Source organism: Rattus norvegicus, chromosome 11 (genome assembly GCF_021556685.1).
Source record: "Rattus norvegicus strain SHRSP/BbbUtx chromosome 11, alternate assembly SHRSP_T2T, whole genome shotgun sequence".
Classification (NCBI taxonomy): Eukaryota; Metazoa; Chordata; class Mammalia; order Rodentia; family Muridae; genus Rattus; species Rattus norvegicus.
This window is the reverse complement of record NC_141544.1, coordinates 91,027,082-91,042,503: the sequence shown is the minus strand read 5'-3', so window position 1 is coordinate 91,042,503 and position 15,422 is coordinate 91,027,082. Positions and strand designations below refer to the sequence as shown.

At 44.8% G+C, this 15,422-nt stretch overlaps 1 protein-coding gene across 4 annotated transcripts in view; it reads right to left on the bottom strand.

Moving 5' to 3' along the window:
* Positions 1–15,422, bottom strand: part of Masp1 (MBL associated serine protease 1) — a 70,352-nt gene that overhangs the window by 23,213 nt on the left and 31,717 nt on the right. For 3 of the 4 annotated variants that reach the window (XM_087576853.1, XM_087576854.1, NM_022257.2), the window contains 5 exon segments: positions 13,700–13,847; positions 12,452–12,570; positions 11,476–11,554; positions 4,240–4,377; positions 2,723–2,797 (listed from right to left, as the gene is read on the bottom strand). In XM_087576853.1, the coding sequence (XP_087432979.1) occupies positions 2,723–2,797; positions 4,240–4,377; positions 11,476–11,554; positions 12,452–12,570; positions 13,700–13,847 (559 nt within the window). 4 annotated transcript variants of the gene reach the window in all.

The following is a 15,422-nucleotide window of genomic DNA, read 5'->3' as shown; positions in this document are numbered from 1 at the left end:
GACCAAGAGGCATCTGGGTTTCCTTGTGACTTCGGGAGGGTCACAACAGGCTAATGCTTTCGGATGTTCTTCTTCCTAGAGCCAAATGCTTCATCCACGATCCTCGGTCATCCTGCTATTTTCTCCAAGTCACATGTAAACAGACCTTCTAAGTTTCTGACCTGGTCTTTAATGTCGAGTGCCAGTCTCTCATTACAAAGAGCAGACAAAGAGGTGACATTGCAAGGCAGGTCTGGGACATGCTCTACATAAAAACTCATCTAGCAGACAAAGGCCATAATCGGACGAGGGACTAGATGACTCAGGCCACATCACAACAAAGACCATGCCCAGCAATGAATGATACATCTCCCCAACCAAGGTGTCAGTACATTCTGAGGTCACGGAAGGTCAGAGCCCAGAGAACATTAAAGGACAGCTAATTTATATATGGGGAAACAATGTTTAAGAGAAGGCAATTCACTTACTCAGAGTCACTATATTAAGAAATGAAAAGTATCTCACTTTTCTGAACTACCTTCACTTACCCATTACAATGTTTTACTTCTGATTTATCTTTGATTTTTCAGGGGGCCAAAATGATGCACCAGGTCTTTGGGGAAGTTTTCTAAGACAGGACTGTCTCCTCCTCTAACCCAGCCCCCTTCCCTGCCCTCTTGATTTTGCTTGAGCTTCCTTAGTGGGTGGGACTCAGCAGGTATGACTGAGACACAGCTGTTGGTGGGGATGGTCTCAGGTCCCATGCTTGGCATCTCCCATGTTCCTCACAGCTACTCTTCTGCCAGTAATATTTTGGACAAAGGATGTTTTTAGAATGTTCAAAGCTTTGGCTACGCTGAAGCCAGATTTTTTTTTTAAGGTGGGTACTGAAAGAATTAGGTTCCTTAAAACACGAAGGTTATGTTCCAGATTCTGTATGCCTTTAGTTGAAATAAAATATGCCCTACCAAGGAAAGTGCAGCCCTGTGCATTAGACAGCAATGTTTCTGTTAGCTTCCATGTCAGCAAAAATAAAGTGGTGAATCCTGTCAGCTTACGACCCTCCACCCCTATAGGGTAGACACCGTGGTGCTAAGTGAAATGGGCTTGTCCACTCTGGCTCGCTACTCAGGCTTTCAGAAGGAATGAATTTGGAAAGTTCTAGTGAGGTTCAACGATACATTACAGTTCTGCCCAACTCTTCATGTTAAAAGAATTTCATAACTCAGTGTAGCCAAGCTGCTCTTTACACAGTGAGGTTGATGGCCACGAGGAAGCACAGTGTGAGCTGTCTCTTGGTCTTACTCACCCACCCATGAGGTATGGAATCCTAGCCACAGATAACACGATCACTTACTGAAGATGCCACCTACAAGCAGCAGCATTGGGCCTGGGGCCCAGGCTCTCGACTCCCCTCCTGGCATGTGTTCTCCAGTCACACATTGCATTGTGGCTTCCCAGCATGGGGACTGAGCTTAGTTCTCTTGGGCACAAAATCTTTCAGGCATATGGACATTTGAACCTCCAGCTTGCCATAGACCCACTCTTCTGCTCTTTTTTAAAGTCCTCCCCACATCGAGACCTTGATTATGCTTGTGGTCAGGTAAGTGAAACTGTTAAGTGTGGATGGTATGGCGTCTTCCTTGTCTTACCTTGCCTGCTGATTTCTGGGTGTCCCCCCTCCTACCCCCCCGCTCCATTCCTGCACAAGCATATATCTTGACTTCTGCTTTCTAGCAGGCCCAGTGCACCCGTTATGGAACTGACTCATACACTGTTCTCCTCTTCAGGTCATGAGGGTCAATCTCAGGGACCTCCTCAGCCTAGCAATTGAATGTGTAACTTGCTAAGTGAATACCAAGGGCTACTAACATGCGCCACTCATACAATGTGCTCTCTCAGCTTGCTCAATATTTTCATTCAGCACAATGTAAAGGCCACGGGATGCAAAGCTGCTGCTCCAGGAGAGGCGCAGAAGGACTCAGGAAGGACAATAACATCTCAATGTCCCTTCGCTGCTCTCTTAAGTGCCTCGTCATTTAACAGCTGCTATTCTCGATTTTTAGAAATTTGAAACGTGTACATTGCAGCACTGTACATGTTGAAGTTAATGTCTGTGGGTTGTGTTTAGCCCTTTGGGGAGTCATTTTGGGCTGTGGTTCTCTAGTTGTTCATGGATGCATTCTGAGTGCAAAGCAAAGCATCTATACTTTTAAAGTCAAAGCAAATTCCCCAACATCTACACGCATTCAAACATCTCCTGCTACCACATAAACCTTCTTCCCACTTTCCAATGGAGACAGTGGCTGAAACACGGAGGTGGCAGAATCACAACTATTTGAGCACATTTGAGCATATTAACACTTTCGGGGTTCAATAGCACATTATAGATCAGTCTTACTTTGACATCTTCTTTGGGGTTTGGTGTGTGCCTAAGGACAGAGTGTCCATTTTCTTGACTTCCCTGACACAATTTCAGATGCATACATGAAGTGTTTTGGAAGAAAAACCTAGTGGAAAGGATTATTCTTGAACAGCAGAGAGATGGGGGAGGGAGGGCTTCTGGGATTCTAAAGTGGGCCAGAGTTAAGACACTGGTTAGTTTGAGAAGACCAGGTTAGACCTTTCTGACCTTTCACCTTCTGATGACATCATTTCAAAAGCAAATCATTTCCTTCTCAACTTCACAGTAACAGACCTTGGGTGGGAGACTGTGAGACAAAGGACTTGGTGGGTGAGGTACCTGGAAGGCAGGTGGGCAGGCTTCTCTTGAGCACTTCATTTGTCCAGGTCCCATGAGCAGAACATGTATATACACCTGAGGGAAAAGGTAGGAGAAGGGAAAGAAAATGATTATTTGGAACATATAATATAGTCCTCTTCAGCTATGAATTACTGTCCCCAGAAATAAACACCACAGTCTTTGGCATGGCTCCATAGGTCCTCTAACTCTGACTTTGCTTTCCTGAGGGTAGTAGGTGCCGGTTCCTACATTCCCAGGCCCTGGCAGGTCTCTCCTTTTCATGGGTCATAGAACCTTCGTTCATAAAGCTTCGTGCAACACACATGCCTTTCTCTCCTTTCTTTAAACTCTGTAATAAGTCACTTTCATGTCCATTGGCCAATGTGGGCCTGAGGATAGCCCTGCGAGCTATAGCATGCTCTCTTTTTTAATTTATTTATTATCTGTAAGTACACTGTAACTATCTTCAGACACACCAGTAGAGGGCATTAGATCTCATTACAGATGATTGTGAGCCGCCATGTGGTTGCTGAGATTTGAACTCAGGACCTCTGGAAGAGCAGTCAGTGCTCTTAACCACTGAGCCATCTCTCCAGTCCTTGCATGCTCTCTTGTTTAAAGATGAGATTTGGAGACACAGGGAAACTATAGGACTATTCCTAGTATGCATGGGCAGAGGGTAGGTTTTCTGCTGGGTTGCTTTTCTGATGGAGACCATGAGTGTATTTAAGAGTATTGACAGTTTGAGGCCACAAGGCCTCACTCGCAGGAGAGGTGAGGTACGTTTCTAATGAACTTTCCTCTTGTTTCCTCCCACAACTTCACTGTGACCAACAGACTGGCTGTTCCTAATGCTTTAACCTGGGCGTACATGCTACCACCTGACCCCTGGGGAAGCCAGGAAACTCATCCAGAAATTGTGGAGAGGTCTGAACAGCAACAGCTGTGGCCGTGTTTGGGTCTCGGTCTGAGACATGTTGGATTTCCTGCTAAGACATGTCATCTGCTCGTCCTTCTCTCAGTCCGTCTGACTTTTGTGTGAGACCTGAGAATAAGCCTTGGAAAGGAGCCCTATAGCTCTACTCGGTGGATTTGGCCTGGTCAGCCAGAGGCAGAGACTGAAAATGGTGGGGTCAGCAGTAGCGGCCATTTTCTAGAAATCCTAGCCTTACCTCAGACATATGAAGGGATTTATTTTGGGAGGATCCAGACTTCCCCCAGGGTCTCAGTTCTTCTCTTGGTTCTGTGATGTGTGATCTTCCACCAACAGGCTCTTATTTACTAGAATTTTCTCAGAATTTCAAGTTAAAAAGGGGAAGCACTTTTGCTTTTGGTCCTGGAACTATTCGGTGTGTCGGAATGAACCTATTCACTTGAGCATATCGGGAGCAGGGATCAAATGATACGCCTTATGAGAGAACACTTTGTATCATAAGGCTTGGCACACATATAGGCAGCCAAATCCTAGAGTGGCTTCAGGCCCCAGCTCCGAGGCCCAGTAAGTATGGAGAGCTTACCTGTGGTATTGTGAAGCATCTTGTAATAGGGTTGCTGGCAGGAGTACCTTATCTCAGATTTGTACGTGGTGAGGTTGTTTCTTGTGGAGAAGGTTACTAGCCCATGTTTCAGCACTGCTGGAACTCCACAGTCTACAACTGAGAGAGAAGTGAGGCCACTTAGCTAATGTTTGCTCTTCCTCTTGTAGTCAGCAAGAGATCTGTCTTCCCTAGATGCATAGTTTATACACTATGCATAACTCCAGGGAGAAATACTATTGTCTATTTGACTGGTGCCCCTGCAACTGCACAGTAGGCCACTAATAGGCTTTTCTGCTTTTGGCATCACTCCACTATATTCCTACAATATGGTCAACTTACCTACCCTGGTCAAATTCAGGGCAGGGACAGGTCTGTTGAGATTTATGCAGACCAAAGTTTCTGCCCAACTACAGCTTCTTTCTTAGACTTCGAGTTTGTTTTGCAATCTCCTCTGGTTCTGTTGTCTAGGCACGAAGCCCATAGCTCAATGAGAAAATTCTGGCTGACCTGAACCAAATAACCTTCCATTTTTTCCAGTCCCAACCACAGGCTGAAAAAGAACATTTAATGTGCTCACATTGGAGCTTAGTACTAAAATAACAAAACCGACCAAACAAAGAATCCTTAGTTCCTACGTAAGTATACAGCCCTACCCCACCCTGCTTCCTTGCTTCAGGGAGCTCATGAATCTGTCCCCAGAATGCAGGGAGAGTCAGGGGTGGACAGATTTCCAGACTTCACCGACTCTTTTTCTCCTTTGATGGTGACAGGGATACTGGAGCTGGCTATAATCTCAGTATAGGACATGACCAAAGATGCCTTGTCCTTAGGACACACTTTAGGAAGCTTGCTTGTCTAGCCACATCGTGGGTGAGTCGCTAGCATGGATGGACTCCAGCATGAGCTCAGTCAGTGTATCTTTCATGGCCTCTGCATCAGAGGCTGAGTACCCAATCTATTGGTTTCTATTTCTGTTAGGGAATAATGCTTGCTTTTAAGAAAACCCTAATCTTACATATGATAGTCGGTGCTAGAATTGGGGAGATATGAAATTCCACCATTGGAAAAGACACCAAAGCAGAGCATGGAGACATACTCTTTATGTGACAGATGACCCTAGAGAGGAGACACTGTTGGTCTAGAGTTACCTGGTGAATTATTCTTAGTGTGAGAACTAGACCTGACCTCGATTTCGGTGTTCTTCCAGTAAATGGTACTAGCTGTTCCTAGGTTTGTTTGTTTTGTTCTGTTTGTTTTTAATGTGTTTTCCAGTTAAATAGTAAGCATTCCATGGCTAGCATAGACAATAGTAGTCAATATTTCCAGAGTTCTGGTAGAATTTCCAAAATCTCTACCTCCCCTTAAATTTTACTGACACCTCTTGAGAAATACAGGAGGCCGTTAACCTCTCAGAGCCAGTCAGACATTTGGATCTTTAACCTAGAACTTCAAACTAACCTTTAGGATTGACTAGAGTTATCTACCTTACAATTTGTCTGATTCCAGAACCTTCCAGATTAGAAGAGAGGGGGAGAGAGGTTGAAGGAAGGAATACCATGTATTTCTTTCCCACAGGGCTCCTTGCCTTCAAGATCCTTAAACAAATCACTCAATTTGATTTGCTAAGCCAGAATATACATGCTCTTGTAGTTTGTGAAGTAAACTAAACCAGTCAAACCCATTAAACCTAATCCTAATTCTAACCAAAACCCCAATCCTAACTGTTACCCTGATCCTTAAATCTAACCCTAATTCTAATCCTAATCCTAACTCTAACCCTAATTTAAATCCCAACCCTAATCCTAACTCTAACCCTAATTCTAACCCTAACCCTAATCCCAACTCTAACCCTAGCCCTAACATAATGGTTAAGACTAGAATAACGTAAGATAGTAGTTGCTATTTAAAACTATAAGTAGACTTAAATGTACTCTCCTGATGAGACATGAAGATTTTTTTTTACCTTCAGGAAATCTCCTAAACAGGATACTGGTACTACTGGTGCTCCCCTGAGCTGTCTAGAAGTTCTTTTGGCCTCAATAATCCTCATGACCCAACTCTCCTGTCCCCAGTGGAGGAACTGAGTGTTTGACCCTGACCTTGAATGGTTGATGCTAGTAAGAGATATTTTCTAGGTAGAAGGCATGCTTTCTTGTCACCCCAGATAAGTCACAAGTCACTCTGCCCACTGATATGGCTGTCGGGGTGGGGGGTGGTGACAAATGGAAAACAAAGGGCTATATCAGCTTGATATTAGTCAGTGTGGAAGGAGCATCCTTCTTCCCATGTGCAGAATGACAGGAAGAAAGTCATGTTTCTTTGAGAGGAGACAACTTTCCCAAGAGCAGTCTTTGGTGACCAAATCAGTATGTGTCAGAAACTGTTCCCAGTTGACTTAGTAAGGGTATATCGCTTGTTCTATGTTTGTCTTAGGCCCCTCCTACAGCCTGGAGTCAGAAGGCTCTTCTCTTTCTGCAGTCTGCTCTGCTCACCACTCTCTGCCCCGTATCTTGTCTCTAGCCATTTCTTGCTGCCTTTTATGTTTCTTCTAATACATCTTTCTTGGCCTGAGCTCTAAACACACTGTTCTGCAAATCAAGGGCTTCTTGAAGAGCCACATGTAAGCATTTGAACCCGGTACTCAGGACCAAGGAGGAGACCCCCATGACCATCCTGGCCTCGTTCTCTTTCCCTTGGGTCACCTGTATGCCAATGTCATCAGACTCTCTCGAATGTCACTTTCCTCTTACAGGCACTGCCTGGACCATCCCTGAAATCTGGGCACTTTGTATCCATACCACCACCTCATGAGGTCTCGAGCAAACACTGCTTCTTCCTAAAACGTTTGTGAGACTGCTAATTGGGCGGGTCATGTTCTAGTGTCCTTGAAATCTTCATTCTTGTCTCTTAGGTGGCATGTACCTTATGTTGTTTGTTTTTACAATTGTTTGGACACATATCAAATCTCCTTAAGCTATGAGTCCCTCTATCACCTTGAGCAAAATGATGATGAATACTCTCTGGGCTGTCAAACAAATGTTTGCCCAGTTGACATTTGTCTTTAGTGTCCATCTCATCTCCCCCATCAAGGGCATCTTTACCTCAAGACAGCAAGCACCTCGGTCTCCAGACTGTTCCTCCCCGACACTCATGGGATTCTGCCCTCACCAAGTGACCACCTGATCATCAAATTGGGTGTTCACTGACTAAGAGCTGGTCCCCCACGTCATGTGTGAACTCAGACAGACATTGCCTTTTAGGTACCAGGATGCACACTGCTGTTCTCCCGCCCTTTCTTCACCATTGTTTATGACCTAGTTATAGCCACGAGCCCAAGCTGAGGGCTGCTGCTTCCAGATGTGACGCTCATTTCTTTAAGGTTCCTCATAGTGGGTTTTAAAAAAAAAACAAAGCTTGTAAACCCCAATAGTAAAGAACCTCAGATAGCAGAACTTCATCCCAAAAACATGTGAACGGGACACACATTCTCTGAATAAGAAAACACGCGGATTCGCCAGCATCCACACTCTGTTGTTATTATTCATTTTATAAACCCATGGTTGTGAAGACAGTAGCAAAGCCGGAGATTTGAAAGTCATTAAGTTGTTAGCACCCTGACCCATTTAAACTTATAGTACGGAGTGGACCAGTCACCAGGGCCCATATTGTTCTAGGTCATGTGGTTGTATATTAAATTTGTGTTTTTTGAGCCAAGGGCCTATTTTCCTCTGAGAAGAGCACAGTTCACTTAGAGATTAAAATAACCACCCATGGTCTTTCATTGCTTTTGGGAGTAAGTTTGCATGGTGAGCGAGTCCTCGGGGGAGAGAGTTTGTTCCTAGGCAGGTAGCTGTGTCTGCTGACGAGGCTCTGGCCTGGCTCAGCATCCGTTCTAATTCACACTGGAGTGGGCAATGGAGTGTCGGTGGATGGGGCAGGGTGGGGCGGCTCTGTAAGGGATTGGGTTCTCTGTAAGGAATCCGTTCTCAGATGTCTGCACTGTGTGGGGTTCCCTCCAATGCCAATCTTTTCACTCTGCCACTTGCTCTGACTCCAGCTCCTCCTCCAAATCGATCTCGCTTTCTGTCACCATGGTGAAGGCAAAGGAGGGTCAGGAGGCAAAGGGAGGAGAGCGGAGAGAGGGAGGGGGAGGGAGAGAAAGAGAGAAAAAAGGAAAAGAAAGAAAAGTTAGCAAGCCAAGCAGAAATAGTTCATGCAGGAAACACAGAAACCATTACACCAGAACCAACCAAGAGTGCAGTTTGGGCACAGCCAGTGTGAAGGACAGTTTGGGACCGGCTGAATTTGTATTGTTCTGAAAATTTACACAGTCTTACATCCTGGCTCCCGAAGAAAGATACATTTCTACCCCTGGCTAGGAGCTTTGCATTCATCCAGCCCAAATGCTTATTTGACAGATGGCATTCAGAATATAGCAGGACTTGTCACCACTTTGTGGTGACAGGGCCAAGATTCCCATAATTCCCACTTCCTGTTCATCTTCATATTTTTTTTTAATCATCTTTCTTTCTCTTTTTCTCTCTCACCCCCCTTTTTTTTCCTTTTGGAGACAGGGTGTTATGTGGCCTAAGGCTGGCCTCGAACTCACTATATAGCTGAAGATTACATTACATTTCTAATCTTCTTGTCTCCACACTCTTATCTCTGAAGTGCTGGGGTTACAAGCATGTGCTACCATGGGAGGTAGCACATTCAGTGCTGGGGACTGGATCCAGGGCCTTGTGCATTCTAGGCAAGCCACCACCTGAGCTACATCCCCGGTCTCTCTGCTGCATGGTCACGCCTTGCACACTTTCTGTCTGTCTCCAACCCCTCCCTTCACATTCCCAAGGACTCAACTTGTCAGTCTTCCCTAGGACCTAGCAGAGTACAAGGTACCCACAGATGCTCAACGATGCTGGCTGTGTGTTAACATGGGCTGGAGCAGCCCTAATATAGTTTAATGCAAATGAATTGGGTCAAATTTTCAGTATAAAATGTTAACATGTTCTGTGACTGTCTAGCATAGGTCATATAAAATAATACTATCTGGGGGCTGGAGAGAGGGACTAGCGGTTAAGAACACTGGCTACTCTTTCAGAGGATCTGGCTTCAGTTCCCAGCATCCACATGGCAGCTCACAACTGTCTGTTACTCCAGTTCCAGGGGATCTGACACCCTCACACCAATGCACATAAAATAAAATTAAATAAATTATTATTTAGAAAAAAACTATCTGATGTGGTAGTGACTTTCTCTGCCAAGGTGCCCATTATTATAACCTGCGTGTGTTACCAGGAAAAAGTATTACTAGAGCTTTCTGCTTTCCAAAACTATAAGGCAGAGCTACCAAGCCCCACCCACTGATGGGGACAGGCTGAGTATAACTAAGTGCTTACTACACTTGAATGTATTTCTGGCTCTTTACGGGTGTGCTGGGTGTAGGAACCCAGTTAGTTGTCACTACAGTCTTGAGCAGGGAGGATGAGGCTAAAAGAATATGAGCAAATTACCTATGGCTAGAATCTACATTTAAAGCCACAACTTCCCACCAACAGAGTCTGTTTCAGTCCTGAACACTGAAAACCTCTGTTGATCTTCTTCAGAATGACCCTTGCTTTGTCCCTGCACAGACCTTGCTAGAGCCCAGGCACGCTGCCCACTGGGCCACCTACTGCAGGAACACATGAGGTCCTCAGGCTGGGACCTTGTCTTCTTCATCTGAATTCTCTACAGAACTCTGCAATGGCATCCAGTAAGTGCTGGGCTTATTACTGAAGCTATAAAATGGCAGTCTTTTCCCCTCCTGGGGGCCCAGACCACAGCCCATCACCATATGAAAAAGAACACAAGCTCCTTCTGATTGTAAATGCTGCCTGGGGTTTGCCTCCAGGGAGCCCTGCCACCAGGATTCCTTGGGCACAGTGGAAAAGGATCTGGCTGAAGGCCCTGTGGCAACTATTTATGGGAAAAGAAAGGGGACAGAATCCAAAGTCATAAAACGGGCATTGGGGTGGGGGTGGGGGCTATAATATCTTAATTTCTCATTCTCTATTCTAAAGCAAGTCACTGAGTCCTCCTCCCCTCCCTGGCTCTGCCAGCACGCTGTTACTATATATAGCTGCTGAAATCATGATCCTTAAAAGTTTTACATTTGAAATTACATGGGTATGAGAGTCATGGAGTAGTAGCTGGAAATCTATCTATCATCTATCTATCTATCTGTCTATCTATCTATCTATCTATCTATCTATCATCTATCTATCATCTATCTACCATCTGTCTATCATCTATCTATCATCTATCTGTCCATCTATTTATCATCGATCTATCATCTATCTATCCATTATCTATCATCTATCTACCTATCTATCTGTCATCTATCTATTTAATCTATTTTCTATCTATCTGTCATCTATCACCTATTATCTATCTATCTCTGTCTATATCTATCTACCTATCTATCTATCTGTCATCTATTTATCTAGCTAGTTAGCTAGCTATTTATCATCTATTACTTATCTGTCATCTATCTATTTTATCTATTATCTATTATCTATCTATCTATCTATCTATCTATCTATCTATCTATCTATCTTATAAGACCCAATAGTTTATTTATGATCATTTCTCTTTAGAACAAGTGGCATATATTCTAGAATTAAAGTTACTCTAAATGCTCTATTTTACAGTCACAGTAAAAGGTCATGTAATGTTAAGAGCACACAAGGCAAGAACTCTGGGTCACCAGAGCTAATGAGGTTCTCTGTGCTGACCACACAGCTCTTCCTACACAGCCCTAAGTCATCAGCTACCCAGAAGACTTAGGAGTTGAGTGACTAGCACACAGGCACTCAAGACCACTGGAGTCAGAGCATGAGTGCCAAACTAGTTTCTCAAAGTAGCAATTCCTGAGCTCAAGCTCATTTCAGACACTGAGACATTCTTATATTCCTTTGGCACATTTGTACCCTGTCTGAAAGGGGTGTGTGTGTGTGTGTGTGTGTGTGTGTGTGTGTGTGTGTGTGTGTATGATTTCAAAATCTTATTTCTGAAATGGGCTCTTATATTTCTTGGTCTAGCTATTACCCAGTTATTGATTTCTGCCCACACCTCTTAGAGAGCTCTGTCAAAGCTTTTAATCCCTGGTTCTCATTACTTCAAGCCCACCATGAAGAAATGCATCATCGTAATTAATCCCTTTGGTTTCCTTACTTTTACAGGTGGGAATCTTGTTACTCCATGCACCATCCTTCAGACACTCAATTTGGAATGTGTCCATCACCTCGTTATCCTGAAGAGAAGCCAGAAAGGCGTGGGAAGGAGGAGGAAGTCGGTTAGTACATATTTACTAAGATAACTCAAACTTCAAACTTGGCTATCTTCAACTGGGAATTACCCCCATGAGTCTCAAAGGCAAACTTGCCCATGAACGTGTTATATGTCACATTGTTACCCGTGTTTACACTCTAGGCATGGGCAATTGTCTCTAAAGGAAAAATTATAGTTTTGACTCGAGTTTTAGAGCAGTGGTTTTCCAACTAAAGCAAGCAGTCAGCATCACCTAGAGAGGGCTAGTAGAGCCAGGCTGCTCGTCCCTGCCACCAAGATTTCAGTTCAGTACTTTTGGTCTACCCAAGGATTCATAGTTCTAACAAGCTCCCAGGTAATGCTGCTGCTGCTGCTGCTGCTGCTGCTGCTGCTGCTGCTGCTGCTGCTGCTGCTGCTACTACTGCTGTTGATCAGGCCCCTTCCCAAGGGCAATTCCTGCAGAGCACCGGGCCTCTAGCTTGGCTATACATTGGATTCACCTGGGGAGCATAACAATACCAATCCCTCGTTCCAGTCCCAAGTGCCCGCATGTGGGAACTTCGTTTTCTTACTCTGAAGGGTGGCTAGGTGGACTGCCACTTTGGAGGGAACAAAAGGGGTACCCATCTGCCACCTTTAAACCTGCTTCTCTTTTGGCACCATCCTCCTTCACCTCTGAGGAAGTTCGTTAAGGTTGTAGTCCCTAATTATTGAGCCATATGAAACCCTATTTAGAAAAATTCAGGGCAACGCATGCTCTGATAAACAACTTTTGTGTTGTGTCTTGAAGTGAGAGGTAATGTAACAGGATGCTTGGAAACACTTGACTGACAGAGGTTTTCTGGCCCACTCGCTCCCCTTCCCAGGCAGCATTCTTCACCTTTAGCACTTTGTAGCCCGTGTCACAGCTGATGAGCACTTGGTCTTTGAAGGAGTACACGGCTTGCGAGGGTTCAATTTTCCCATACACGGGGGGTTGTAGCTTTGGGCACTCATTTCCTGGCAGGAAGCAAATGAAAAGACAGCAGGTGAGAAAACCAAGAAAAATGACAGCAAAGGGACACTGAGAAAATGACACCGAGGAATTGAGGCCTGAAATGAGGTGGAAACAACGTGGCGGGGTGTCTAGAAGAAGAGTTTTGAAAGCAGGGGCAAGTCAGTTTGTAACGTGGCCTTCCATCTCTTCATTGGTAAAGTGAAGGGGTCAGCCACACAGTTTCTTGAGCCCTCAGAGACTGGCCATTGTCTTACAGCAACAGGGCGCTCACCCCCAGGCCTGTACTCATGCATATTCCTATCCCAGTTTAATAAGCAAGGTCTTCCTAGTCGGTTGAAGTTTGTGCCCTGCCATTTTTCACTCATTGGCTACTCAGGATGACCGCAGCCTCACGTTCTTCCTAAGGCACCAAGGGACTGTAGTGGGATGCTTCTGCTTCTCCTCAGAAGGCTGGTCCTGACAAGTACCTCAGTGACAATGCCTGGCCCTGACACTTTCTCGGGGACAAACTTTCTTTTGTTAATTTTCTCACATCTCTCCTCAGGGTGCAGGCAGAGCCAGGCCTCCTAGTCCTATGAAGATGACTGGTCACTACTGGCTGGGGTTTACCGTCTTTTTTCTTCAGTTATTACAGACATATTGAGTCATATGACTCTCTCTGGGTTTGTTTGAGGACTAGCTGCCATGAGGCACTTGAAAAGGCTGTGCCGTGCCAGAGGCCAGCACAGAGACAGAACTCTACAGTGAAATCTCCACAGATCCAGAACTTCCAGTCCACAAGCTCCAATCCCACACTTGGAGACAATCAGGGTTGGGAGGTCTTCTTAGCCTAATGAATCTCCATGTGAGGGAAAAAGAGAAGCAAATTTATTTTCAGTCTCTACAGAACGAAGCACAGCCAATCTTGAGTTTAAGTTCAATCTCTTTGGTGCCCACTCCCCATGTATAGATAGATGGGAAACTCACCCAGGAGAAGTATCTTGGTTCCCAGGTTTTCAGTCAGAGTTCTACTAGGTTCCCAGAGGAGTGATCCTCTAGCTAGGACTACATCCTGAATCCCTCAACAACCCTCCTTGTAAGCACAGAGAGAGCATAGTGGCTCAGTGTGGCCTGGGAAGGGGATAAGGTTACCTGCAGCCCTGTAGGAGAGCCTCCAGCCTCGGTTCTCTCCTGAATTGTCGCTGCGAAATAGGATCTGGATGCTATGACTCTGGGTGCTGATTGGTTCTGGGGATTTCTCTCCACAGAAGGGTCCCCATACTTTTGAACCAGCTTTAATCTAAAAGAGGCAACATATATGTAGGGAGAGAAAAGTCACATCTGAGTGGTGTACAGTCCTGCTTCAAGCAAATTAGTTCTAGAATTTTCTGGAAGTCTTAATATAAATCCATAGTATACAGTCTTGTTTTTTGTAGAATTACCAGTTACCAAATTTTTTTTGCCCATTTTTTTCATATTTCAGTGGTCTTTGGAGTTAACAAAGCAAATTGATAATGCTGTGATTAAATATAAACATTTTTGGGTGGTCCTGAACAGTACACAAAACAGGAGAGGTTCCCACTCTCAAAGAGTCTATAGTTTACTGGGGTGACTAACAATAAATAAACAAAATGACTATAAGCAAAAATATATAGTAGGAGCATGTACTGCATTTTACAATTCTAGTATTGAAGTATATATAATCTACATACACATATATAGACTATAATCTATAGACGTCATCATTTGTATGATAGAAACACAGTAACTAACAACTTTAGCTGATAAGAACAGTCCAACATAAAGTAGCATCAGATCTGACACATAAGGTGTGTAGAACTAAAAGAAGACCACTTTCCATGCAGATAAAACCCAGCATATGTAAAAATGAGAGGCAGCAGTGGGAAACGCCTTGGCAGGCGTGAGGACCAGGAGAAGCCAAGTGGCAGGAACGGAGGGAGTGGCATACCGTGAGATTGGAAAAAGTCATAAGGGTCTTGCTTGTTGAGGAATTGAGCTTAATTTCATGTATGGTCTTGGTCTGATTCCCTTGCTCTAACCCTCTACACTGTGGGAAAATAGATGAGGCAGGAGCAACAATGGAGGAAGAGCACCAGTTGGGAAAGATGCAGACGGGCAAGGCAGAGGTGAGAGGTTCGGACTGTAACGGAGGCAGTGGAGCAGAACAGACGGCAGGAATCACCACTGAGTTATTCAGAATCCCCACCTCCCAGTGCACCTCACCCCTTCCCTTCTCTCTCTGAGAGCCAGGACTCCTTTGTAAGCATTTGGTAGTGTCTCTAATCCTGGGTGACATCATTTTGCTGGTACAGAGGACAGGATACTTCAAAACACTCAGGACCTTGATGTAGATCCCATGCTGGGCTCCTAGAATTCAACTTGTAGTGATCCAAACCAGTCACCAAGTCCTGCTCCCCAAGCCTTTCTCTGTGACTAGAGGGACTTTGACATATTAAGGTTTTTTCCATTGGTAGAGAGTTTGACATACATGCAATGTGTCTTGATTATGATTGCCCCTCACATCCTCTTCCACCCTCCCCAGATCCACCACGTCCCCCTATATGACCAATGTCCTCCTTCCATAATCGACTGCGTCACTTCACTTCCTGGTACCCAGGTAACGTAGGTACCGGGCCACTTCTGCAAGGAACATTTTATCACTGTATCTTTATCACCTGCTGAAGCTCCTCAGCTGGGAGCGAGCCTTTGTGACCCCCTCCCTCATCTATGCTGAGCTTTTGACTGGCCTGATATTGAACAATTCTTCTAGAGGCAACTACAGCTGCAGAGACACTGTTTGACGGGAGTCCTTTCAGAACTCTCTTCTCTCAACCCTTCCGTCTCCTTTTCTGCA